Genomic DNA, 26,714 nt, shown 5'->3' with positions numbered 1-26,714 from the left:
AGCTCCTTTCTGTATGCTGGTATGTGTTTGTGTCTGCATGGTAAGCTGGATAAGGGAATCAATTCAGTTAAAAAAATTCCCCACCCTAATAGTTAAGTTTTAAACTGGATGGGTTCCACTATCTTTGCCAAACAGCACAAAATTGAAAATTATTAGAGGAGTTAGCACCACTTCTGCAAGGTTGTTGTGAGACTGGGGTGTTAATTTGCTTTCTGTTATGCCTTATTTGTGTTTGGAGGTTTCTCTAGAGGAGAGAAAAACAAACAAAGAAACCAAAACCTCACCACCTCACTGGGTTCAACTGTATCTTCTTAATCATTTTTCTACTCTGTGGACATTAGGATGCTTGGTCCTGTCACTCGCATGTGTGCGTACTATTTTTTCTGTAGCATTTTTCCTATGACTTCCAGTTTTCACAGGCGTGAGAGGCTGGTTGATGGATTAGTGCAATATAAAGTGATAACTGTATGGAGTATGGGAAACAGATATTTTCCCTACATTTTAGTATAAAGATTATTACGACTTTCCTGTTTTTTCCAATTTCAGCTCCCAAACTACAAAAACTTCAAAGGAACCATTCAGGAACTTGGTCAAAATCAGTATGTAGTCAGTGGCGAAATATTTGTGGTGGACAGGAACACAGTAGAAATTACAGAGCTTCCTGTAAGGACGTGGACCCAGGTAAGTAAAAGTGAAATACATTTAAATAAAATCAAAAAGCAATGAAGAGTTTGTCATTAAATTATTTAATCCTACATGTGCCTGAACTTTTAACACAATTTCTAATGACTACACATACATGGAAGGGAACGTGGCTTCATTCTTCTGTGTGTGCTTTTGTAGAAGAGGGTTTTTTCGACTTGTGCCATCTACTGTCTGTACTATAAAGAATACGTGCTTCTTCTGCTGAATTCATAGTTAACCCATGTTAAAAGAGCCTTTTCTGTCCTTGTAGTTGCCTCTTATGTTTGTGCTAGTCTGGGCCTGCATTTTGCAGGTTATACTGGTTCTGCAGATTATAACTGCTATCAGATGTAATGCACAAAGCTTTGAAAATTTATGTTGTTCAGTTGGTTTGGAATTTTAAGGCATTTAAAGTGTTTATGGTTTTTGTGGCTCTATTTTTCGTAGGTGTACAAAGAACAGGTTCTAGAACCTATGTTGAATGGGACTGAAAAAACTCCAGCATTAATTTCTGATTATAAGGAATACCACACTGATACGACTGTGAAGTTTGTCGTGAAGATGACAGAAGAAAAACTTGCACAGGCAGAAGCTGCTGGACTGCACAAAGTCTTCAAGCTTCAAACAAGTCTTACTTGTAATTCTATGGTAACTTTTTCACGTTTGGCTATCAGAATCCCTACCCTTGTTTGTTGTGAACTCAAATGTTTAGTAGTATGCTTTGGTCCTCAGCATTTAACTGTTTGTTTGAAATCGTTTGAATAGTAGAAAATTTGTAGTGGTGGCAAACATATGATGAGTCCTGATGAGTCTTTCAAATAAGACAGGCCTGGGGTGGTTACTTTCCTGTAACTGAAAATTTCCTGTGCAGCTAACCAAAAGTGGCTAATGTAAAGTAGATCATACAAATAACTTTCTACCACGTTGTAATGAGATTTGAGTTTTAAACTTGAGACAAGTTATATTTTCAAAATGGCACTTTATGCCGGACTGTTACTCTTCTAATAAGAGTTAAATGATCCAATACTTCCACCAACATAAATCCCATTTTAGTTTATCAGGTATAGCAAACACTGTAGTTAAGCTGCTAAAGATATAATTGTGTTGTAAATTACTGACCATACTAAGAATGTCAATAAAGAGGGATTTGAATTATAAGGTAATTTCTGCCAGAAGATTTCCAAACAACCTGTCTTTACAGATACTGAAAAAACAATTGTTTTTTTTGTAATGGCAGATGCTGCTTTCAGATATTATCACAAAGCACAAATATCATTACTGTTGTTATTGTTGTATACATCAAAAGCTACGTGAGAATAGCTAAAAAATAAATTAAAGACCATGGAATTGGAAGAGGAAACAGGCTTTGCTCAGGCCATTTTGTAGATTGTACTTGAAAAGCAAACTTACCAAATCAAGGTGATGGCATTTCTCACACTTTTTAAACAACTGTATGAACTGCTGTGAGAATTTGTTGTCAGTTTTATCTTTCACAGATTACAAAATATTTTGCAGCTTAATCCTGTGTTTTCTTCCTACTGAAATAAATAATTAAGGGCTGCTTTCTGTCTTTGTGTAGGAGTTAATCTGCCCTAGTGTTAGCGTCTTAAAAAGTTATGCGAGCTAGTCATTGTCCCCCAACTCCCAAATAGATGTTTTGAATGGATGAATTGCCCTCTAGAGGGATTTATTTCTTTCAGTTGACTTTGGAGGGCACTGAGGGTGACTAGTTCACCTATAAATGTCTAAACTCGAGATGTCAGGAGTTAGGCAGGATTGATTCCACCTATCAAGTAAAAATGATTTCTCACTTTGTGCTTGAACTTGAAGGATGGTGGTTTTCATAGTTGAAAAGTAACAGATTTCACAACTGAACTGTAAGATTATTATGGATTATTAAGCTTTTTAACTGTTACATTAAATAGTTGTGAGTCATTAGTTGCTACTGGACTTGTGCTTTAATATTTAGATAAAATTAGTCTTTTAACAGTTATGTTAAATAGTTGTGAGTCATTAGTTGCTACTGGACTTGTGCTTTAATATTTAGATAAAATTAGTCATTCAGTCAATTTAAGCATATTTTTCTACATAGCTGTCTTTTTGCTTGACTGTATTACCATAAATCTCATTCTTAAAACTGCTTATGAATAAACATGCAATCTCTCAGCTATGTGCTGTGTAGTTCCACAGTAGTGTTTGAGTTCACAGTCTTCAAACCTACCACTTTTTGTATGGTGCCTTTATACACGCAGTAGAAATCAACTCGCAGACACAAAGGTTAACAAAGTTTGAGTTATGCAATCTCTCTCAAGAAGTGTATTATGTATGTTATAGGTGCTGTTTGATCACATGGGATGTTTGAAGAAGTATGAAACTGTGCAAGACATCTTGAAGGAGTTCTTTGATTTGCGACTACATTATTATAGTTTACGCAAGGAATGGCTTGTGGGAATGCTGGGTGCAGAATCCACCAAGCTCAACAATCAAGCTCGTTTCATTCTGGAGAAGATACAAGGGAAAATTACCATAGGTGAGTAAATAAAAGTTAAAATTGTTAACAGTGGGGGAAAACCTGGAAATTTAAGTATAGTAGAAAGGACTTGCATTCAAGACATTGATTTTTATGACACTGATTTTCCTTTTCTCCCTCCTTCTCCCCCTCCTTGTTGTGTGTGTGTGTGTCTTGTAGAGAACAGATCAAAAAGAGATTTGATTCAAATGTTGGTCCAGAGAGGTTATGAATCTGATCCAGTAAAAGCCTGGAAAGAAGCACAGGAAAAGGTAAGAATCTGAAATCTCTGCATGTATTTGATGCTGTTAGTGTTATAAATTATATTACTTGGTTCCGATGTTTGTTTTCCAGTAGTGTAACTTAATTTATAACACACATAGCACTTTAAAAACATTTTTCATTACTCCTTATTGGTTTCCATTTTTAAAAAGAATTAAACTTATAAAAAAATACAGTCATGTAATGTTGGTATTGTATGTGGGTAATTCTTAGAAGAAAACTAGATAATACAAGTCTGAAAAATGGGAATGCAGAAGATCAAATTTCTTAATGTACCCAAATCAAAACTGGCAACTTGATTTCTCACTGGCTGATCCAAAAAGTGCTGCATCAGTTACCCCACATATAAAACTGATCGCTAAATGTCATTATTTCTATATAACTTACTCATCTATATAATTTCCTCATCAGTTTTCTGTAATGAAATGTGAGTATTATAAAGCTATGACTTTTAAACTTACTTTAGTAAATTTGATCTTGACCTATATTTATTTCTGGTTTTTTAAAACCCAAGAAGTTTTTATTGTTCCAAAAGAGATAAGTGACAAGATTAATTTCACGCATTACTATGGGGAAGATGGGACCACTTTGAAAAGAAGCTTCAAATCTCTGTCAGCCACCCCTTTTCTGTGACTTTGCCGCTGCTTTAGCTATTTGTTTTCATTTCACATTTGATTTGATTTCGTTTTTAACACTTTATTTCGACTCTATGCAGTGTATTGTATTTTAGAGCAAAAAACTATTATCATGAGAAATTCTGATTTACTTCCAAACCTCAGTTTGTACATTCAGGGTATTGATACCCATTCTTGCCCAAAGGATTGTGCTCATTTCTAAAGGAGCAGATATGCGTGAATATTCAAAGGGCAAAGGTCTCAGCCCTGTGAGATAGCTGGGATAGTACCAATATCTGTAGCCAATAGCATAAAAAGCATATGGTTTAGCATCAGGTTCAAATTTGTTTTCTTACATCAAATGATTAAGTTATCCAACTATAGAAGGCCACAGGGACATGGCCTATTGGAAAGGTCAAGAAAATATTAAGGGTACTCAGCCTGTGAAGGCACACCTTACTACTCTGTGGCAGTGCTTTGGAGCAGTGTTACAGTTCATGCGTAGAGCTAAGATTGTTAATACTTGTAATGGTGAATATTTCACTCCAGGCTGCAGAGGAGGAGGACTCACAGAATGCCAATGATGACGCTTCCTCTGCCTCTGGTGCAACTTCTGGCCCTGACTTTAACTACATCTTGAACATGTCTCTGTGGTCACTCACGAAAGAGAAAGTGGAAGAGTTAATTAAGCAGAGAGATTCCAAGGTTGGTACGCCATGGAAGACTTATTTGAACTGATGTAGTAATTACTGATGTGCATAACGGGAATGTTTAGTTTTGATGGCATTTACTTCAGTTGTGACTTACATTCTATATACTACTTTCATGTTTTAGGAGAGAGAACTAAATGACCTTAAAAGGAAATCTCCTTCAGATCTTTGGAAAGAAGACCTAGCAGCCTTTGTTGAAGAGCTTGAAGTATGTTTTACTTTACATAATCATTTAAAAATACCACATTTTGATTTAAAAGCAGATACATCTCCAAATATAATGTTAACTCGGAAATCAATAATGGTTATTTGTGTTCCTCAGGGATTGTCTCTTGCACCTGTACAGTTTAATGTTATTTCCAAGTCAGTGATGATAAAAGAAAAGTAACCAGGAGAAAGTTAGTTTTCGAATGACACAAAAACCTAGGAGTAGGAACATGATCTAACTGTTGGTTAGGCAGTAAGTATTATCAAATGCAACGCTGTACATTTAGAAATGGAGTGTGCAAACCATAAATACCATATGAGAGGCCCTTACTTTGCCTCATCAGTAACTCTGGAAAAAGATAAGGTCCTACTGGTGAATAACTTGCTGAGCTTCAGCTTCCAGTGTTGCCTGAAAAGGGCTGATGCAATCTTTTGAAGTGACACAGGGTAATAGAAGTAAGACATTTATTTCTTTGTGTGTTAGTGGTAGAGCTGCAATTGGAAATGTTCTGCTCAAATATCTGTATTTCAGCTATATGTTCATACTGTGAAGAAAGCTGATTAAAGGATTGGAAAATGTGCCTTAAAAATTACTCTAGAAAACTTATAAAGCCTTATGCTCCATGTAAAAAGGAGTTGAGTCTTAAATAATCACCATGTTCTCATTAAAAAATAATGTGTTCCCCCCCCATCCTGCCTCCCCTTGTTTGTTAGAAAGTAGAAGCACAGGAAAGAGAAGATGTTTTGGCTGGCATGGTTGGCAAACCAATAAAAGGCAAAGTTGGTAAACCCAAGATGAAGAAACTTCAGTTGGAAGAAACCATGCCGTCACCATTTGGCAGAAGAATAGTTCCACAGATTACATCTGCCATGAAAGCTGATGCCAGTAGGAAGCTGCTGAAAAAGAAGAAGGTAAACCAAAACAATTGCTACAGTTAGATTATTTATTACTGAACTGCTATATTTTTCTAGTCTGGTAGCATAAAACCAAATCACTAGACATCATTAATGCTCTATTTATATTGTTTTGCTGACCTAATACATGAAGAAGTTTTTACTGGATTCTCTTTTACATTTGCAAACCTCTTGTGACTGCTTATTGTTCAGGTGTTTTTACTGAGATAACTGCTTTGCAAGACTATTTAACAAATGTCAATATACTAGTCTAGTTTCATTTATTATCATCTACAAAACTATTCCAGTTCTATCTTGAAATATAAAGGTGTAATTTATTTTATTTTGCCCATTTTAGGGAGAAAGTGATTCTTTAGCAATAAAAATGGAATTTGACGAAGAATTTGGTGGTGTGCCAGCCGAGGGGGGTGGGGATGACTCACTGAATGCATCAGCTGCAACAGCTAAAACCCCTAAACCTAAGAGAGAGAAGAAGGAGCCTGGTAAGATCCTTACACAGCAATAGTTACCTTAGTTGTGTACACTAACTGGGCATGAAATACTTTTTTAACACATAGAAAGAGGGGAAATACAGCACAATAATCACAATTTCATCTGATTTTCTTCCATAAAAAGGTGTGTAGAAGTATTTGAAACTTCTCTGCCAAAATTTCTTTTTGTAAGCTGCCTTCCTGGGGGTGGTGGATCTTTAATTTTCTACATTTGAATTTTTGGAGTGTCTAAATCTTTGAATTTGTGAATAGAAAAAAGTTTATTTTTACATAATGAGGCTAATTCAGTGCAAACTGAAATTTCTGATTTGTTTGTTCTCTGATATTGAAGGACATGGCATTGACCTTCTGTCCAAATAATAGTATAGATTGTAAAGCTTGATAAAATGTATTTTCCTATTGACGTATTCAGTCATTCTGACTTTTAAAAAGTTATGGGTGCTATGGCTTGGCAGACTGACCAATGTCTATGTGCACTTACCTTTTTCCTCTGTTAGCTGGAATTTATTATTGCCCTTTGAGAAATACATAGTAATGGGGAGGCAGCAACAAAAAAGAAAGCTAAAGTCAGAAGACGAGGTTTAAGTCTGAAGGTTTCTTTTAAAAAAAGGAATAACGTGGTTACGCAAATAATTATTCTGAGATAAGGTCTGGTTTTGATCTTTCAGGGGATTATCCAACCTGAATAGATTAACTGAGTGCAGTTACGAGTGACTTATCTATGTGCAGCTCAAATCTACCTTAGCCAGTGATGAGCCCAGAGCAAATCAGACCAGCTTGACCTGAGCTTGCCCTGCAATTGAGTAACCACATTGTTACCCCCCACAATAGGGTATCTCTGCTTCCTGTGTTTATTGTATTTTTCCAATAACTGGTCCTGATCATGTTCCCAGAATAATGGAAAACTGCATGTTCTTTTCATGGAAAATAGCTGCAACTTTAAAAAAAAAAAAAAAAAAAAAAGAAAGTTTGACTGCAAAAAAGCCAAACCTTCAAGTTAGAGACTTTATGTTTTTCAGCCATGAAACAGATTTGTTTGGCAGCAGCAGGTCAGGTTCTGTGTGAAATGATTTCATCATGTTAAATCTTTCTGCAGGGAGGAAAAGAAAATTTAGATAATTTAAAAGAGAACTTTTTAAGATTAAAATTTGTGCATCATAAACAATTAGAAAAGAAGGAAATACTTTTTAACCTGACTGTTACTTTTTGCTTGTGGCAGGCACTAGGGTAAGAAGAACACCATCATCTACAAAATCCAGTGCAAAAAAAGTGAAGAAACGAAACCCATGGTCAGATGATGAATCCAAGTCCGAAAGTGATTTAGAAGAGAATGAGCCTGTGATTATTCCAAGAGACTCTCTGCTTAGGAGAGCTGCAGGTACCCAAGCTTTTATGAATTGAGTGTTATGATTGAAAGTTTCAGCTACAAAACTACATTTTTGTTTGACTGTAGCCTTCCTTTAGAGCCTTATTGTCTATAGGTATCTTGCATTACCTTTTCTTCACTGTCTGGTTAGTGAAAAAAACTGTTTATGTCAGAACTAGGAACTTAAAAGTTAATATGAGAGATTTTGTAACTTGGTCCAGAAATCTTTACCTTACTCTAAACAAAAAATAGAAATAGTAAAATAGAAATTACTCACAAAACTCTAGTGAATTATACATGAAACAGACATAAATACAGCATACAAGGTAATATCATTACAAACAAAAAAATTACTCTAATACAGTTATGCTGTCAAATAAGTCTCAAAAAGCTACTAAAAATTTATCAAAAAAATTCTGAAAAGTCCATGAAAAGTAAGACTAAAAGTTTGGAAAATATGTAAGTATATATAGCTTTTAAAAAACACACAGATTTTTCTGGAAAATTGTTGATCAATTTTGCAAGCACTTGATGAGGGAAAATGTTCAAATGATTGATTCAAGAAAACTTCAATTGTAAGTGAAGGATTCTCATTCCTTGAAGGTACTTATGCAGTGAGGTCTCTATAATGCCATTAGCTGAAGGTGTCTGAGCAAGCCACAAATGGTGTTAGATGTTTGGTAACACTTTTAAATTATGTCCCTTTATTTTTCCAGACTGAAACAAGTTTATTATCTGCCAGTCTTTTGTCTTGTATAGTCTGAGGCAGGGATCGTTTACTGACTTCCACTTTGATTTATTTATGTATGTGTATTATGTAACATAAACAACTATCTTGAGATGTGTATATGTGTGATCTTTTTTTTTTTTAGCTGAGAGGCCCAAGTATACTTTTGACTTCTCAGAAGAAGAAGATGATGCCGATGATGATGATGATGCCAACAATAATAATGATTTGGACGAGCTCAAAGTAAAAGCCTCTCCAGTTATAAATGACAGAGAGGATGAATTTGTTCCTTCAGACAGTTTAGAAAAAGATGAGTATGACTTCTCCCCAGCCAAATCAAAGCCATCTCCAGAGTAAGTACTGTAACTCAACAGAGTTTCTTTACTAATAAATTTTTCAATGCAGAAGTGGCTGAACAAAACTGAGAAACATCAGCCTGTCATTACTCTACATGTACCATGTAAAATGAAATGTATACATTTCTGTGGAGGAATTAAAGTGTATGTTATCTCAGCCTTGCAATTGACCTATGCAAAGGTAAATGTGGCTTACCAAATTATCATAGACTGTTTGTAGTATTATCTGTGAATATACATTTTTAAAGATTCTCTATTTTCTGTCTTGTGCCATCTGGTACATTTTTGAAAAAAAAAATGTCATTCTGGTAATTTTAGATGCCTGAAGTTCTCGACCGGATGGTGATTTTAGGGGTTTGACTGCTGCAAGCATATACAAAAATGCTGGAAATGCTAAAACAGGAGTTTAATCTTATGTGGATATTATGATGTCTACATACTTCAGTATGTAGTTAATGCAGCTCACAAAATTCTCTTTTTCTGTTTGCAAGTAGAAAAACGTCTCAAGCCAAGAAAAATCAAGATTTTGGGAACATCTTCTCTTTTCCATCTTACTCTCAGAAGACAGATGATGGTGAGCTTTTCTTCACAGTTCTATTTAGTCTTAATAGCAGTTATTAATGGAATATATTAGGGATTGGTATACACAAACTTCACACAGTAGTTATGGAAGAAGGATGTCCACATTCATTAAGGGGAAAAGGGAAGGAGGTTCTGATCCTTAAAATAACAAAACTTGTATCATAGGTAAGAAAGTCACGGTCCGTCCATGGCCTAGTTGTAGTATCAGAAACCTTTTGAGATTAAATTTTACAGTAATTAACATTGATTATATGCAGTTAATGAATCTTATTCTAAACATACTCTGTGATTGTAGATACAACAAAATTGGACAGTGATGATGAGGATTCTGCTCCTGTTTTCTCATCATCTTTTACCCCAAAACAAACAGAGAAAATTCCAAGTAAAACAGTAGCTGCTAAAAAGGGTACGTATAGAATTGGCCTATAAGCCAATCCATTTATGTAAAGTCATCTTCACCATCTTTGCCATTGTCTCTTCAGTCTTTAAAGTGGGAATTGCGTTCATTTATTTTGAATTCAGTGAAAATTCAGTGAAATTCAGCTGGCTACTGTAGTGTGGAAACTTAATACATTCCACGTATGGAGCTGGTGTTCAGCTTTCGGTTAGTTTAACTAATGGGAGATTTTTAGCCTCGGTGAATATGTGAAATAAGGTGACCTTGGGACTGAAGATAGTCTTCTGTAATGGATTTAAATTTATTTTGAAGGGAAGGAGAGCAAGTGAACAGGAGGAACCCCCAAGAAATATTTATGTCTGAAGCAGGTGTCGTGGTTTAACCCCAACCAGCAACTAAGCACCACACATTTGCCCACTCCCTCCTGCCTGGTGGGATGGGGGAGAGAGAGTAAAAGAGAAAGGCAAAACTTGTGGGTTGAGACAAAGACAGTTTAACAGCTAAAGCTAAAACTGTGCATGCAAGCAAAGCAACCCAAGAAATTTATTCACCCTTTCCCATGGACAGGCAGGTATTTAGTCGTTTCCAGGAGAGCAGGGCTCCATCACGCGTTACTGTTACTTGGGGAGACACAACACCATCACTCCTAATGTGTGTTCCCCCCTGCCCCTTCCCCAGCTTTATGTGCTGAGCATGATTCCTTATGGTATGGAATATCCCATGGGTCAATTGGGGGCAGCTGTCCCAGCTGTGTCCCCCCCCCTCAGGTTCTTGTGCTCCCTCAGCCCCCTCGCTGGTATGATGGCATGAGAAGCAGAAAAGGCCTTGACTCTGTGTAAGCCCTGCTCAGCAGTAACGAAAACATCCCTGTGTTGTCCACCCTTTTCCAGCACAAATCCAAAACACAGTCCCATACTCCTTACCATGAAGGAAATGAATTTTATCCCAGTCAAAAATCAGCACAGTAGGCTATCACATTAAGTTCCATTTGGCACGGCTGCTTTACTTATTGAAACAGAGGATGAAAGTCTCTCCTCAGACTTCAGAGGGATAAACTCTTTGAATTATTAGTCAGCTTTTAGAACTGGCACCCTTGCACAATCTTACATTGCAGAATTAGGGACAATTCCAAGAAGACTACGTTTATTATTTGGATTTGTTTCTGTGGTTGTGCTTGGGTGTTTGTAGGAATAAGGTTTTTTTGTGCTGCCTACCTTGAGTAATATTAACTTATGAGTTTTTAGCTCTACTTTTAAGAAGAAGACTTGCACTTGTTTCTAAATGGGTTAAAGGTTATGGTAGATACTGCCATAATTAATGGTGAAAGTAAGGGTTTTGCTTACCTACTAGTTATTTAAAAAGGTTATAAAATATAGTTCTTACCACTAGATAGACAAGGGATTTTGTTGCTTTCAGATATTTGCCTTTTTCTCTCTGTCTCTCTCAGATAATTTTATTTTTTTCTTGCTGCTCAATTGTCTTTCCTACAAAAGCATTTTTTCCCCTGTGATACTGTGGCCTTTGTTTCTTAAAACTTCTTTTGACTGACTTGCATCTGAACTTATTGTATTAATTCTTTCAAAAAAAGGTACCTCAAGGACATTTGCAAGAAAGCAGCCATTTAAAATAGTTAGCTTACTGTCTTAAAAATGAGGAAAAAATATCTTGTGTTATATATTAGGTACCAGTGAACTGCAGCATCTTTTCATCCTCTTCTCAGTTGCTTTCTTTCCCTATTTCTAATCTCTCTCAATGCATTGTGTCTAATTTAATTCATAAAGTCTTTGAATCAGCAAATGCCTGAATGCTTCTCAAACGCTTTCAGTTGGTAAAGTCCTATGATATGGTAAATAAATATTGTTTACAGAAATAGCTGATCTCTAATGCAGTAGTCTATGTACTGCAGTAAATACAAGAGAGAACTGTGCATGCAGTAGCTAGTCATGGATACAATTTAACGTTGTCTTCTCCTCCCTCTCTGTTTTTTGAAGGCCTGGATGGGATGAGTTGCCATTAGCCTAACTTGAAACCCTAAAATACGGCTGTGATCTGTTTCTGAGTTTGTCATTAACCTTTACACTCACAAAATAGGTATAAACAGGCTCTCTTTCAAGCAAAAGTTAAACTTTTGCTTTCAGAGTAGCCTTAGAGATAGTCTTCTTCTCAGTGCATGACAGTAACACAAGTTGCTTTCATCAGTTTTCATCTCTTCTGCCCAGATTAGATATGACCAGAGTTTGATGATCACAGTCAACAGTGTAGTGATAACTAGCAGGCTTAGTTCATTGGCCATCTGGTATCCTTTTAGTAGTCTCTTTGAGTCTAAATCCATCTTCCTAGAATTGGCAAGAGCCTTCTCAAAATCTGTTTTCGGGTAATGGAATATTTTGTCTAGTCACTCTCACACTGGAAAAGTCTATTGTGTGGCTGAAACAGTTGTTCCAGAGTTATTTGATTTTCTGTGACTTCAGAGCTTGGATTTCTAAGGATGGAAAGCTGAAACATTTGTTGTGCCTTGCTACCTGTACAGCCACATTCCCTTCTCAATGAGAATAAATAAAAGAGTAGGTATGAATTCAGCTTCTTTTCAGACTTGGATCAATTTGGGATGAAATCGCTTGACTTTTGGTGTTCACTACAGAGGATCAATAGACTGCTGAGCTTGCTCTCCATGACTATTTAGAGGCTGGTGGTTCTAAAGCTTTGTAGTAAGCCTGAGGGAAATCTGACAAACAGCCTTACTCTTGATTACCAGCTGTTCACCTCAAACAGCCCAGCTGTTGAGATTCTAACAGTGAGATACGCTCTTTGCATCAGATGTAGGACTGATATACCAGACATACCTGGACTTCCTACTGAAAAATTGGGCTTCTTGAGAGCCTGTGTACATTGATTGCACTGCAGACTTTGGTTTCATGTCATGGTACCCGGGGGAGAGCTTGGCTGAGCTGATTGCAGTCTAGTTGCTGTCAGAGATCCTTCACACTTGTGCAGGCGTTAAGTATATAGTTTAAGATAGCAGATGAGAACGTCCTATGTTTAGTACAGAGGGAAATAAGTGTTCTGGAAGCCTTGGAGACTATTCCTTTAGCCACCAGATAACAATTAAGAGGTTTGCTGTCCCTTGGACTTGGTGTTCTGCAGATAGACTTCACAGGAGTTAAACATTGATAACAGGCACTCTTTCAAGGGGAGAACAAATGCAGTGTTTATGGCAGTGTGGCATGTGTCTTTCATTCCCCGGTTTTTTCCTTCTCCCCAATTCCTTGTTTGCCAGTGAGAAGTCAGTCTGCTCCTTTTCTAACCTTGGTTAAAAAACTTTAGGACTCAGAGCCAGCTGAAAGTAGTTACATCTCATGGTAAATGTGCTGGGGAGTACTTGTCAATAGAGCATACTCGGCTTCCATCTGGTATGCAGGTTTCACATGAACAGCACAAGGAACTGTGTGAGGCACCACATTTACTTGGCCAAAATGCGCATAATCCTGTAGGAGAATGTCTCAACCTCAGCTCCTGATGCTGAATGACACGTAGATTTAAAATGCGTCCCTTCTACTAAGATTCTCTCAGTCACAGTTTCTGCTCGTCATCTTCCAGTTGATGAAACTTCTGAATCTTTCTCTGCCCTGTCCCTTAGTCTACATTCCTTACACTTCTTCTTGTATGAAGCATTTGCCCAATGGGACATAAAATCATGTATGTTCAGGTAGGACATCCCCTCCTTTACTGATTACTAGCTACTTACTTTTGGTGATGCTTCTAGAAAGTATTTCTCCTGCTTTTAAGTTGCTGTGTACTTTTTTCAGGCTTAGTGGTAGGTCTTTGTGAGTTACTTAGTTTTGATTTATGCTAATACAGGTGTTAATTCCCAGCTGAGATACCTAGAGAGACCTATTTCAAGTTGCTTTCAATTGTGGTCCCTGAGCATTGTTGCTTCCTACTGCCATAACCAACACCATTTTATTTTCCATCCATGATACCAAAGGCGACCTTATTTTTTGTGTTGGCAGGACCTGATACTTGGACTGCCCAGTAGGTATTATCATAAAAAGCTGAAAAGACATTTTGCAGTGACTCTCCAGTGGGCAGTTCAAGGCATCATAGCCAAAAAGCTTGTGGAGATACTCTCTTATTCTCCAAACAAGTCCTCTAGTGATACTATAAATGCAAGCTTGAGTTTCACAAATGTCCACGTTCCTAATAGCTAGAGTTTTTACATGTGTCTGTTTGAGGTATTTGTGGCTGATAGAGTGTAGGTCAGTAAAGTATCTGAGGTTTCTGCAAAAGACTTACTCAACTGTAAGCCCAAAGAACACATTATCTGATGATCTTAAGGGTCTTTTCTGACCTAAATGAGTCTATGATTCTATCCCTTAACACCCACTGCGTGTGAACATTCCAGTGGTCATCTTTTTTAAAGACAGCAAGACTTGATGTGTGCCACTAATTGAAATTCTGTAAGAAACGCATGGATATGTCCCCTTTCTATTCTTTCTGCTTTTACTGAAGTCTCTTTTCACTGAGATTGAGAGAAAACTATGTCACAGAGCCAGATGCGCTGTCTCCCAAACTCCTGCAGTAATCCTGGAGAATGCTGTCCCGCAGTTATACCACCCTGAAGGTCAAAATGTCATTAGCACTTGTATCTGTAAACACTGTAATGTATCCAGATATATTCAAAGTATCCAACCTCGAGAACTTCTGTTGCTGCTTTAGCTACAAGTTACCTGCTTTGTGCTCAAAAAGATGAAAAAGTATTCAATGAACAAACTGGAATTTACTGAATGCACCAATACATCTCAAAGCACGACAAGGGAAACTTTTCTGTTTATTCCTCACAGTTTTAGCATAAAAGCTTAAGTATGTTTTCCTGAATGCAGAAACTGTTCACCTTGCTTTAATGTCTGCCATTTATGCTGTAATTGGAGTATCTGATGCAATTGTAACGCTTCTAACCAATATATGAATTTAACATATTCAGTATTTTAAACTTTTAACAGCAAAACTAGATGCGCCCCCTAAACCTAAAAGAGCTCCCAAGGCCAAGAAGGTGGAAACTGTAAACTCTGATTCAGATTCAGAATTCGGCATTCCAAAGAAGACTGCAGCACCCAAAGGTACGAGTCACATCTGTGCTCCCTGTAGCTCAAGGTTCACAATTATAAGAACGACACTGACTTATCAGTAAGTTGATCACAAGGAGATTACTCAGCCATGAGCCCTTTCTGTGACAAATACAGTGACTTCTGTGACTTCTTGGGAAACAACGTGTGAACTTTTTTATCTAATCTTCACTGTTGGAAATGCACTTAATAGCTCCACTCCCTCCATTCCTCTTCAGTTCTGCTGGATACTAGTTATTTTCTTTGATCACTTTTTTTTTTTTTCTAAGACAGTAAAATTCTGGTAAGTAGCAATTTCTGGCTTTTTAAACCAATTCTTTGATATCCCATTTCTGAGAGTCCTCACAACACAGCACACCGAGTGGTGTTCAGAGGAGTCTGTAAAGGATGTGCCAGTGTTGCTGGTTGAGGACACAGGAAATTTACTAAATACTAAAACATGAATTAGTGCTGTGTAACAAGTACAGAGGGTGACCAAGGGCTTGTTAGTACTTCAGCAGTCTAGAAGTTATCTGATGTCATGAAGCCTGTCCCTGTCTTGAACCAACAGCTTGAATTTTCAGGGTAACTGTGGAAGTATAAAAGATTTAAAACAGAAAATAAAAGGTACTGTATTTTACTGCTGTTGTGAAGAAGCTTCAGTTGGATTTGAACTTTACCATGTAGTCATACTAAAGTAATTTCACTAGGGTTTTTTTTCAGTTTGAGGAAGTCTGAAGTTTATTAGGAAAAAAAAAAAAAAAAGGAAAACAAAGTTAACTAACTCGTAATCTCTTCACCTAGGAAAAGGCAGAGGGGCAAAGAAAAGGAAAGCATCTGGTTCAGAAAATGAAGGCGAATACAACCCTGGGAAGAAAACACCCAAGTCCACACCAAGCAAGGTAAGTTTCCTCTGTGCTCTCTTCTCCTTGTAAAAAGAACTTAATAGATTACTTTACATAAAAGGTGCATGTTCTTGTTATGAATTGCTAATATGGTAATGGATGTGTAGGTGTGGTTAGAAATGGGGTGTTAGAGAGGTTTCCTTCAATTCTGAAAATTAAAAGGGAAAATGTACACAGCATCACAACTGATTTGTCTTTTCTTTTCCAAAGAAATCCAAAAAGGCTGCTTTTGACCAGGATTCTGATGTGGAAATCTTTCAGTCAGGCTTTGCCTCCGAAACTGCCCCAAAGCCACGGACGGGCCGGGCTAGGAAAGAAGTTAAATATTTTGCAGAGTCTGATGAAGATGATGATTTTGATATGTTTAATTAAGTGCCCAAAGAGCACACAAATGTTTTCCAACAAATATCTTGTGTTGTCCTTTTGTCCCCTCTGTCGCAAACTTTTGTACATTTGACTTATTTTATGTGATAATGTAATTGATGGTTTTTATTATTGTGTGTAGGCATTTTAACATTTTGTTCTTACACCTACAGTTTTATGCTCTTTTTTACTCATTGAAATGTCATGTATTTGTCTGACTGGCTTGTAGAGATGTTCTAGACAGCTGTGCTAAAGCACATTTTAATTGTCATGGTTGCAAACAGCAAACCTGCTTTTTGAAATGAAGTTTAAACATTAAAAAATGGAAAACTATTATTTGTGTGTGTGTGTGTGTCTGTGTGTGGACTAGAGGGACTACTTCTACACAGCTTTTAAAATAAATATATTTTATTCTTTGCCAGAAGACTCCATGGAAAAAGGTAAACAGTATATGAACATAGAAAGCATTGTTAAACAATCTCAATGTACAAACAGAGCCAGTGAAAGTACATCACAGACTTGCTAGAATATATAAAAAAAAAATTTCCACTAGTGCTTTAAATGAAACCTAAGAAACTGACACTTTAAATCTGTTAACCATTCTACCACAGTTTTCACTCTGCTTCATGGTGATTTAACAAGGCCAAGAAGGCAGATTCTCTCCTTGTGTTTCTGGAAGTCTTAGCTGTACTTCCCTAGCACCTGGAAGGCTGGAGAACCCAGCTGATTCCTGGCAGTTGATTCTTAGGGAAATACCCTAGACTCAGCGATTCAAAAGCTGTAAATGAGTCTGCTGGTTATCATCCCATGAAGTTTCCCTAATGGCTTGTGAACAAGTAAACAAAAACATGGTAACACTGAAAAGTGTTTCTGCCTTGGAGGCTAGCACTGCTGTAGAAATGGAGCTGTTAATTGTGTAGCTAGATCACCAGCCAGCTAAGAAACCACTTCTTTAAAATTTAAAGTGACATTAACAGTGGAACAAATGACATCTGAATAACTGATCTGGCAGTTAATGCTGATACCGGTATCTCTTCTGCTGGGGCAGTGAAGTTTTGTGTACTTTTTACAAGGAAGGAGATGCAAACTGAGGGCATCAAAGACAAGTTTTCATATTTAAACTCAATCAGATGGTCCTTTAAGCTTCCTTCTCTGGATGTGTACAGTAGTCCATTTCATATGTTGGTGTCTTGATCATCTTAGGTATGAGAGACAAAAGGAAAGCACCAAACATCCAGTATGGAGAGTACAGCCATACATTTGTATGTACAAAGTCATCAGAAATGCAACCAGAATTTTAAGTTTGAGATCTGTCTTGTCACCATGCAATATTGAATGTTCAGAGGAGAAAACAAGCTTAACTATTTTTTTCTTTTGCATGAAATGGCTGATTTAAGAGTTTCAAAAGTTTGCATTTTCTATTTTAAGAGTTTAAACAGCAAGGAGTATATATATCGATACATATGAAAATTTCTTGGTCCTTGTTGAGTTTATCTATATATATATACACATATATAGATATATATTAAGTCCAGAAACTAAGCAGCAGTAAAAATGTTTTTCTTGCTTTTCATCCCTGTACATAAGGTATTAGGAATGTCTGAAGTAGCTGGAAAATGTCTTATTCCACCATAGGGGATTGACTGACACTGCTGTTATCCACTGAACTGGGTGAGATACTGGGACTGTGTTCTGCAGTATTTCCATTTGAGGTTGGTGTCAGTGGTTCATGTCCTTCAGAGTTTTCCAACATTTCCTGAATAAGAGGTGGCATGGATCCAGGAATTTCCATTTTCAATGTAATGACACGTTCTGCACCTTTAAAAAGAAAACACTTTCCATGAGTAGGATTCATACAATTTCATTTTTGTTAGCATTACAGTAGTAATTTCAGGGTATAAATTTTAACGGCTTTCATAGCTCCTTCTATAGTTTTTGCATACAAAAGCATGTAAGTGAATTGTTTCATTCAGTACAAGAAAAAGGAGTTAGATGAGTGCACCTTAACAAATTAATTCAAAATTATGACATAGCAACTGATGCTTCAATACAGGTAAATTGGATGAGTTGCTTACTTTCCTTGAAGGAACCAAAATGGCATTAAATTATACTGAAAATTTAAATTACGCTGTGATCATATAGATGTCTTTATAAAGTGGAACAACATTTAGTTTTTGATCTATACAGGATCTGCAAAGACTGTAGAATGACAGAAATTCTGGCTGGTGTTAAATAGGTGAGGTGAATCGGGCAAGAGAACTCCTGTGATGCAAGTCAGAACATTCCTTTTCCATAGAGAAAGCTGTGAAATAAGATGCAGAATTTAACAAACCATTACTTTATAAAAGAACAAATTCAGGCAAAAGGATACTTTTTGGGGAGGGAAGCTGATTTTCTGTATTTTCAGACATCGTGCCTTGTGCTAATTAGCCACCAAAGTATACAGAAACAGCAGTACTGCTTACACCTGCCTTAGCTGAAGCTGTTTGGTGTTTGGCCTTCTCTCATGTAACAACAGCCACCTGCATGCAGAGGTGCTCTGCAGGTGAGTGCACATAGGATTATACAAAATTACTACATCAACCCTGACTACTCAGCCTGTTAGCCAGTGACTGCTAGGTTAGGGAGAAAGAAAACCAACACAAAGTCTCATAACTGTGCCTGAAACTCCTGAGATGTGTTCTTGAAAAGGACAGGCACAGGGGTGCCTGTGTGAACAGGCAGACACTGCTCTGTGCCCTCACGGCACAGCCTGCGTTTTAAAAACAGCTGAGAGCCTGCCTGGCACTGGGCAGGCAGCACTGAGGGAACTGTGTAGGGATTAGGAAGTTACTGCAACCATCGGAATCCTTAAATGCTGGATGGACAAAACTTCTCAGGATCAAAAAATGCTGTTCTGGGAAAAACCTGATCTGCGAGGCAGGAGGGTTTAGCCGTGCCGATTGCTCTGCACCACTAGGCAAAAGCAATGTTAATCACCATTCAGCTACTGCGTGGAGAGGACAGGAGCATTTTGAAATTGCTGTACATCCTCACTTCAGTTGAACTGTAAAGATTTGGTTCCACACTGAGACATGAATGTGCTTTACGTATTTTGCCACTGATGGGAGAAAGAATTTTCTTATCAGGACATCGAGCAATTTATGGCCATAAACTACAGCATTCATGCTGCATAGGACTCCTGATCATCCTAAAACTGAATACAATGGAGGAGGAACCTGAGCTTTTCAAACAAGAAGGCAAGAAGAACTAAAAAAATTAAAGAGAAAGTAGTTTGGTTATTGAAGAACCATTCCAGAAGAGAGAACCTCTGGAAATACTCTACTTATCCATGGCTGCTGTAATGCACATGATGGAGAGCAAACTGGTCACTCCAGATTGTAAGGGAGCGCTTACATTCATGCCTTAAATGAGGAGCATCAAAAAAATCATCTACAAAGGCAATTAACAACTTTCCAAATGAATGCTGATTTAAAAGCCTCTTAAGTAACTGTTAATAACAAAGACATCTGTAATAGGAAAGAAATTAATGCAGAATGATGCTGAGAGCTTCTCTGAAAACCAACCATAGTCAGAGCAGTGCTGATGAACTGATTTTGGCTATGTTAAACATCTGCTTTCTGCTGTTATGTCAGGTGCAGTAAAGTGTTTGTGTGGTTATTCCAGTGTAGAACCAGAGAAATTTTTCAGGTGTTGCAGACTTCCAATTTAATTTGGGGATAAGAGAACTCAGGAGATGAAAAGAACTCACAACTGCCTTGCTTCACAAACACTTCATCCTTTAGTTACAGTACCTCTAATGCCACAGAAGAAAGTAGTTGTGTCAGGAACTCCAGGATAAGGAGACAGTCTCAGTCTTTTAGATTCACCCTTTCTTTGGTAATTGCTTTCTGGGATCATGTACCATCCAAAGTCATTATCATCTAATGTACATCTTTTCAAATGAAACTCAAGACATACCCACCCCTCCAGGACATCACCATCCTTTGGTATGATTTAGTTCTACTATAAAACATTAATGATATAATTAAAGTTAAATACTCATGTCAGAATGAAAAGAAGCCTTTCTTGTGAATTGAATATAAAGACACAAGAGTAGTGTTCTTGAGGCTCTGGTGAAGAAGCAGGAAAGTGGAAATGGATTTCCCACAAGCAGGAACAGCAGAACGAAAGGGGTCCCCTAAATATTTTTATAGCTCAATACTGGTCTAAGTTTATTTTATAGATTCAGTTGGATGGAGCTTGCTTTACTTGAGGGTAAACTGCAAGCTTTAGGTAACCTGGTACGGGGGTTACTTTTCAGGATACTTTTGCTTCCAGCTCTAGTGTTTCCCTTCCAGTTTACTTCTTTTGGTTCTAATCAATCCAATTAAATTGCTCACTTCTTTTTGTAAACATACCTATAACTTAATCTTTTAAGTTGGATATGTATTGTTTAAAGTGAAACAGTTTATGTTTGAATGCAAAAGAAGTCTATTTAGTTGTATGAATTAACTCCTGGGGTTTTTTTTCACCGAAGTCTTCCCCCAGATCATGTCAAATGAAATCAGTAATCTTTTCAAAAGCTTAAGTCCAAGCATACAGCTACGCAGGTACCTGTACATACAAGCTTGTGTGCTTGCTTATCTAGCAGGGGTAGCAAATCTGTTTTGGAACTGCATCAGCCACCATAAAAATAAGGACTGTTACACTTTACCCTCTGTATTCAGGCTGTGAATAAAGCACACTGTGCTTTAGAGAATGTATGGGACACCATTTAGACTGGGTGTGTTTCACAGGGACAATCAACCCCATACCAGACTACACAAAATGTTAAAACAGATCCACATTTAGGCATGGTTAGTTTGGATTAGGGGGCTGAATCTCCAAAATCCTGGATCAAATCAGTTCTAAATCTTCAATACCTCAAACCACAGTTTAGGGGAATTTTGGTTGCACAAGTGTTTTCTGCAGTCACCAGATTTTTTTTTTTTTTAGAAAGCCATTAGTGATACAAAGTGCATGTTAATTTGAACCTCCGTGTACACATTGATAAAGGTTTCATTCATGGTTTTATCTTAAAATGACTAACAAAGAGTTCATGCTAATGATTTGCTAATCTACTTCCACCTACAACATCATTTTCACTGTCAATTAAAGAACACAGCACCGTGTATGTTTGAAGTGGAACCAATTTAAAGGCAGGAGTTACATAAAAGAGACAGGAGGAGAAATGTCACAAGGACCTCTCTCAGTTGTATTAAAAAAAAAATAGCAACCCAGGTCTCTAGGACAGTTTCCTTTGAAATGCAACACGGCCACTACTGCTGAGTTATTAGGAGACACTGTACCTTTTGCACTGATGCTACGAAGATCCGTGATTTTCATTAAGATCTTTGGGAACATATGAGGCTTGTTGGGTCGTCTCTTTCGGATATAAATTTTCAGGGCTTCAAGCAAGGGTTCCTGAAGCTTATCCACTTTCATTGGTTCTTCAAGGTCCTGGCGATCTGTAGAAAAGTGTTGTATCACTCATCTGATTTTAAGTATTTATTTTTTTAAACAAACTGCAAATCACAGAAGATCCTCCATGTTCTTGATTAGAACTCCACTTAACAACCTACACTTCTGTAGTGAGAATTCCATAGGAAAAGGATAAACCATGGCCTTCTTCCTCTCCAAGGGGAAAACACCCTGCTGCAAACAGTATTTTGGAATTAATTCTATATGTGTCTGATAAACTGATAAGATACCCAGGTATACATAGAGATTACAGCTAATTTTTGTTATCACTGCTACAATAAAGTGAGTTACCATCAGGTATCAGCAGATGGCAGTGCTGGATTGAGTGACAACAAATGTCCCCCCTAAACCAGGATGCACTGGTCACATATCACTGACATCTCAGAGCCCATCAAGGCTTTTGATGGGTTACAGTTAGAGACACATAAAATCGAAATGATTTTGTACTACAGGGCAAAACAACAACGTGTTGTTTTGTAAAAATTCGCTGGTAGCACCCAGTTTGTATTTCAACAAAATGGCACAACTAAACAAGGTGTTTATATTTTGCAAAGGAGGAGAGAGACCAGGTGACTAAACTAATAGAAATTTACAGAGGATTTGGGAAATTAATCTGAGACTTCGCTTTTTGTATTTTAAAACCACGATTTTTTCAAGTTGTAATCAGCCCCAATTTGGAAGTATAATACATTTTTTTTCTAAAGAAAGCTATCACCAACAACATCCATGTAAGTGTAACTAATGCAAAGGCATACAATTATATTTATGAGTAAAAGCTGTGTTACTGGGCATCTTGCTCTAAGAAAGCTCACTCATACAGGTACCCATATACCACTCAGCAAAAAATGCAGCAGGACCAGGTGATATCAGAAGTCACTTCCAAACCCAACTGTTCTGTGAGATATCTCAATGTCCTTTGTCAGGCAAATAACAGGACTGGTTGCTTGACAGAATGATTCAATTTTTTTTAAAGTATCAAAAAAAACCAACCAACCAACTATCACCAGCAGAAAACAAGCCTTTAGCATTAAGTAGCTTATTTATGTTACAAAAACATATATACACATGAAGGAAAGCAAAACATGTAAAACATATATGAAGATCTTATCATGCCTGCCCTTTTCAAATGCATCTATGTTTATGCTGTACGATACCTCCACAGATTAGGCAGATGGCACTAAGGAGACCTGTTTCTGTATCATCCATTTCCAAAGGCAGGAGCTGATTGGCAAAGGTGAACACGAGATCAGTCAGTGGGCCAAATCCGGCATTGTGCATCTGAGTTCTGTTTAGGGTAAGGCCATCTGAAAAGGTCATGGTGTCTTGTTCTGGTGTGTATCTTGTGCAAATTCTAAGGATCTGTGGAAGGATAAAACAGAAAAATGAAATCTCACCACTTGGGTCACCGACATTACCTTAACACGCATCTAAACAGCTCCTTAATTAGCCTGCCACCTGCACCTAACTATAAAATGCTACTGCCCTGCTGGTCTGACCCAGTAAGACCTTAAGAGTATCTCACCCCTTCAAATACAGACATATTGATTTTGGGGACCAGTTCTTCATGAGAGTGCTTCTCTGGGTTGTGTCTTTGGCAAGGACAGTGTTGCTCTGTGGTGAGTGAGTGTGGACAGCTGTGAGCTGCCAAAAGAGGCAGAACATAACTTGTGCTTTGGGTGCCTTTCCCTCTTCTGCGAGAACAGACAGGCAAACACCGCTGTGGGAACAACCACTCCTGTCCAAGCGCTTCCTGGAGAGCTGTGCAAAATCTTCCATCTCCCCAGCAGCTGCAGGTACAGTCTCTCTGGAGCACTGCTTACCCTGTCAGCCTGGGAACTCACACCTGAGTGGATTATGAAATTTTTGAACCTCCACATGGCAGTGCACAGGGACTATTGGCAGCCCAGCTTTTCTTCTTTTATAGTGGTTGTTACTTCCATGTGCTGTAGCACCAAATCTCCTCACCAGCCTACTGGCCTCCAGCCCTCCTGCAGCCTCTGGTACTTCCCCCTCTTGAGCCCCCAGGCAGTGGCACACCCTGCCTGCCTGGTGCAAAGCCTGTCTTCCCACTGCTGACAGTGCCGTTCATTCCTGCACAAGCCCAGGCAGTGTTGGTTTTGGCAAGTCTGCTTATGTGCCAACAGCCACCCAGTGCTGACCCCAGATGAAAGAGCGTTCGAGGGGAGGGTGGGGATTCACACCTCTAACTGGACACAGGAGGAATGCAAAACACATGAATAAAACACCGAGGATGCTCTGCATTTTGTTAGTAAATGCCTCTGGGGTAACCGCATCGCCAAGAGTGCTGTCACAGCAGAGGTGGCATCGTGGCCAGAGAGAGAGAGTGCTTGCATGAACTGCTCTTGCCTCTTGGAGCAAACCCAGGACGTGTCCTGCGATAGACCCTTTACAGCATGGGATCATTTGTACAGCTGCAATTAATGAACACTGCCTTAAGGATCAAATAAAAGAGATGTCCATCATGTTGACATGTTTCTGTTATATATATCAATGCTTAATGTTTAAAACAATCAGAGGTGGGAGAAGGCTTATCCCTAAACTAAACTAAACTTAAAACCTTTCTGAAATCTAGCTGATTAGCTGAGCTAAGACTACAGCTGTGTTTTTTCAGGGCTTGAGTGTATTTATTTCCCATACAGCCATCCTACTTGGTTTTAAAGATTCAACAGAAAAGATTTACATGAATATAAGTGAGCACTGGGAGAACTTAATTACTCCTATAGCTGCCGAGGCTCTGAGTCAGAGGCCCCAGCACTTGGCAGCTGACCAGTCTGGGCTTGGTTCTCCCACTTTCATCTTTGCCTGGCAACACTGCTCCAAACAAGTGGGGAGGAGAATGAGGAGAACACAGTCTGTAAGGGACCTATAGGGAAGCTCGTATTTCTCTTCTTCAGTTCCTTGGTAAGGATGTACTTCTATAGAAGGATCTTCAACCATTTTCTATCTCAGCAATAATCTTGTCCACATTGTGGGTATACACTGAACCAATGAACCTCTATGTGGTTTCACATCATTCCCTTACCCCTGAGTTAGAGTAAGTTCTTGACATTACTTGAATCAGTGACCAAGAGAGGCACAAATACAAACACAGAGCATTTGAATTCTTCAGTGACCACAAATTCCCCACTAATATAAGTGATCTTAAAAGGCTGCTGGTTGCTCCTAAGGTTTTATATAATAGCCAATGTGTATTTCAGTATCATTAGCAAAAATTAACATTATAAAGCAAGGCACCATGTCAATAAGAGGCAGCATGTTTACCACATTCGGCACTGCCAGTAACCTCTGGCTGTGCTCTCCCTTGAAGTTCACTGTGGGTTGCCCTTTTAAATCATTAAAAGATTGTACAGCAAGAAGAAACATTAAGAATAGATTGTTTTCAAGAAAAGAGAGGTTTGAAAACTGTGCATTTATTATGAAACCCAAGATTACTTGTTTTCCTTCTCTAATGGCAAGAAAGAGAAACTGGAGTGCATCTCTTCCTATCTGAGGCCTGCACATACAGCAGCTGCTTTCCAGTAAGTGTGTGTGGCTGGCAAAGATCAAGTATCCAACTTCTGGAGGAACAGGGAACTTCTTACTGGGTACTGATTTTTCCCTCAGCTTGGCCAGGAGGAAAGGCAGCCTCTTTTATTCCAATGCTGTTTTAATTGATGAGCCTTAGCAACAAGAGCTCCTCCCCTCCACACCCTCAGGACTCCCAGCCCAACAAATTAGTAGAGCAGGACTTGGAGCTAAACTGAGCAATGCCGGGGTGTTTTCCAAGGGCTGCCTGCAGCTTTCCCGGCAGCTGCCCAAGCAGGGCTGGCAAATACAGATCCTCCAGATCCTCCCTCAGACGGCAAGTCTGGACAGCAGCTGCCAGCGCTGCACTGCCCAGAGACTCACAGCCCAGAGGGACTGGAGTACCCTGGAGTGGTGATCCCAAACAACCCAGAGGCCCAGGGTATGCTTCCCATCCTACAGCAGGCTGCAGGCTCCCTTGCAGCAAAGCTCTCTGTGCTTGTCTCCTAGTGCCGTAAGCCCCACTTCTTTTGGGGGTGTATGCTAAGGGTGCTCAGCAAAGAGCTACCAGATCACTGCCTCCCCAGACCTAATGCAGAGAAACACTTCCAGGCTGGATCCTCATCAGGAATGAATTTCGGGTTAGGTTATTCAGCCTTGAGCCACTCTCTGTGCGCATGCACAGAAGGCGACCTCGAGGCCTTGTGAAACATAAAGGTCCCACGGGATTTAGCTACTTCCAGGCTCAGGCAGCGAGTAGGACAGGTGTTTGCAAAAGGCACACTTCAGGCCTTCGTACCCCAAATGCTTTGCACCCTGAGTGGCTCTGCCGGGCACTGGCACAGCTGAAGATCAACTATGTGTCTTCAGCAATGCACTTAGCTTGACTGCAGCAATTGGGTCTCAGGTTTCCCCTGCATTCCTTTGACATTATCCCACAACACACTGTTATTAAACTCTAAGACAGATCATTTGGAATGGTGTTTTTATTTTTTTTTTTTTTTTTTTTTTTTTTTTTTTTTTTTTTTTTTTTTTTTTTTTTTTTTTTTTTTTTTTTTTTTTTTTTTTTATATTTGTGTCCTTCATAAAAATCTGCAAAATGCCATGGATATTGCTGATTCGCTGCTAAACTGTTCTTGGGCAAACTTCCAGTGTCAAAGTGAAGCTGATTTCAAACTCATATTCACTGAAGAACATATGGGAAACATCAGCACTTCAAAATAAGAAATCATGGTATCTTTCTCCATTTTAAACTGAACTCCTAATGTCCTCAATGTTGTTTAGATTTTGTAACAGAGCCAAGTATTTTAGTTGTCACTCTGCTCTCAAATGCCACTTGCAGCCATAAATATGGTTCTTGTGATTAAAGGATCCTTTGTTTTAAGGAATATTCAGATACTAAAGAATTAGGTGTTCCTGTGAGCCAGCTATAAAGAACAAAATGAAAACCCTACCAGAAGCACAAAACCAAAGTCAC

General features: G+C 38.4%; 2 protein-coding genes across 10 annotated transcripts in view; one reads left to right on the top strand and one right to left on the bottom strand.

Annotated features, from left to right (window-relative positions):
- TOP2B (DNA topoisomerase II beta) overlaps nucleotides 1-16,543 on the top strand; it is a 66,268-nt gene extending 49,725 nt beyond the window's left edge. Inside the window, exons 22-36 of one of the 4 annotated variants that reach the window (XM_027880982.1) lie at nucleotides 547-681; nucleotides 1,132-1,332; nucleotides 3,019-3,214; nucleotides 3,374-3,465; nucleotides 4,639-4,794; nucleotides 4,924-5,007; nucleotides 5,721-5,918; nucleotides 6,259-6,403; nucleotides 7,632-7,790; nucleotides 8,651-8,858; nucleotides 9,356-9,435; nucleotides 9,739-9,849; nucleotides 14,841-14,957; nucleotides 15,747-15,844; nucleotides 16,058-16,543. In XM_027880982.1, coding sequence (XP_027736783.1) covers nucleotides 547-681; nucleotides 1,132-1,332; nucleotides 3,019-3,214; nucleotides 3,374-3,465; nucleotides 4,639-4,794; nucleotides 4,924-5,007; nucleotides 5,721-5,918; nucleotides 6,259-6,403; nucleotides 7,632-7,790; nucleotides 8,651-8,858; nucleotides 9,356-9,435; nucleotides 9,739-9,849; nucleotides 14,841-14,957; nucleotides 15,747-15,844; nucleotides 16,058-16,219 — 2,142 coding nt within the window. In that variant the 3' untranslated portion in view covers nucleotides 16,220-16,543. Of the gene's footprint in view, nucleotides 1-546; nucleotides 682-1,131; nucleotides 1,333-3,018; nucleotides 3,215-3,373; nucleotides 3,466-4,638; nucleotides 4,795-4,923; nucleotides 5,008-5,720; nucleotides 5,919-6,258; nucleotides 6,404-7,631; nucleotides 7,791-8,650; nucleotides 8,859-9,352; nucleotides 9,436-9,738; nucleotides 9,850-14,840; nucleotides 14,958-15,746; nucleotides 15,845-16,057 lie in introns of all 4 variants that reach the window. The other 3 variants (XM_027880981.1, XM_027880983.1, XM_027880985.1) reach the window with 3 other exon arrangements.
- A 57-nt stretch (nucleotides 16,544-16,600) lies between these two features.
- The window catches only part of RARB (retinoic acid receptor beta), a 192,749-nt gene continuing 182,635 nt past the window's right edge, over nucleotides 16,601-26,714 (bottom strand). For all 6 annotated transcript variants that reach the window (XM_027880987.1, XM_027880986.1, XM_027880990.1 and 3 more), the window contains 3 exons: nucleotides 22,867-23,071; nucleotides 21,541-21,699; nucleotides 16,601-18,028 (listed from right to left, as the gene is read on the bottom strand). In XM_027880987.1, the coding sequence (XP_027736788.1) occupies nucleotides 17,832-18,028; nucleotides 21,541-21,699; nucleotides 22,867-23,071 (561 nt within the window). In that variant the 3' untranslated portion in view covers nucleotides 16,601-17,831. The remainder of the gene's footprint in view (nucleotides 18,029-21,540; nucleotides 21,700-22,866; nucleotides 23,072-26,714) is intronic.

The sequence above is a fragment of the Empidonax traillii genome, unplaced genomic scaffold, assembly GCF_003031625.1.
Source record: "Empidonax traillii isolate 1590-97213 ecotype Southwest subspecies unplaced genomic scaffold, ASM303162v1 scaffold81:size2596050, whole genome shotgun sequence".
Classification (NCBI taxonomy): Eukaryota; Metazoa; Chordata; class Aves; order Passeriformes; family Tyrannidae; genus Empidonax; species Empidonax traillii.
Note: the sequence above shows the minus strand (reverse complement) of the source record. Positions and strands in the feature narration are given on the sequence as shown.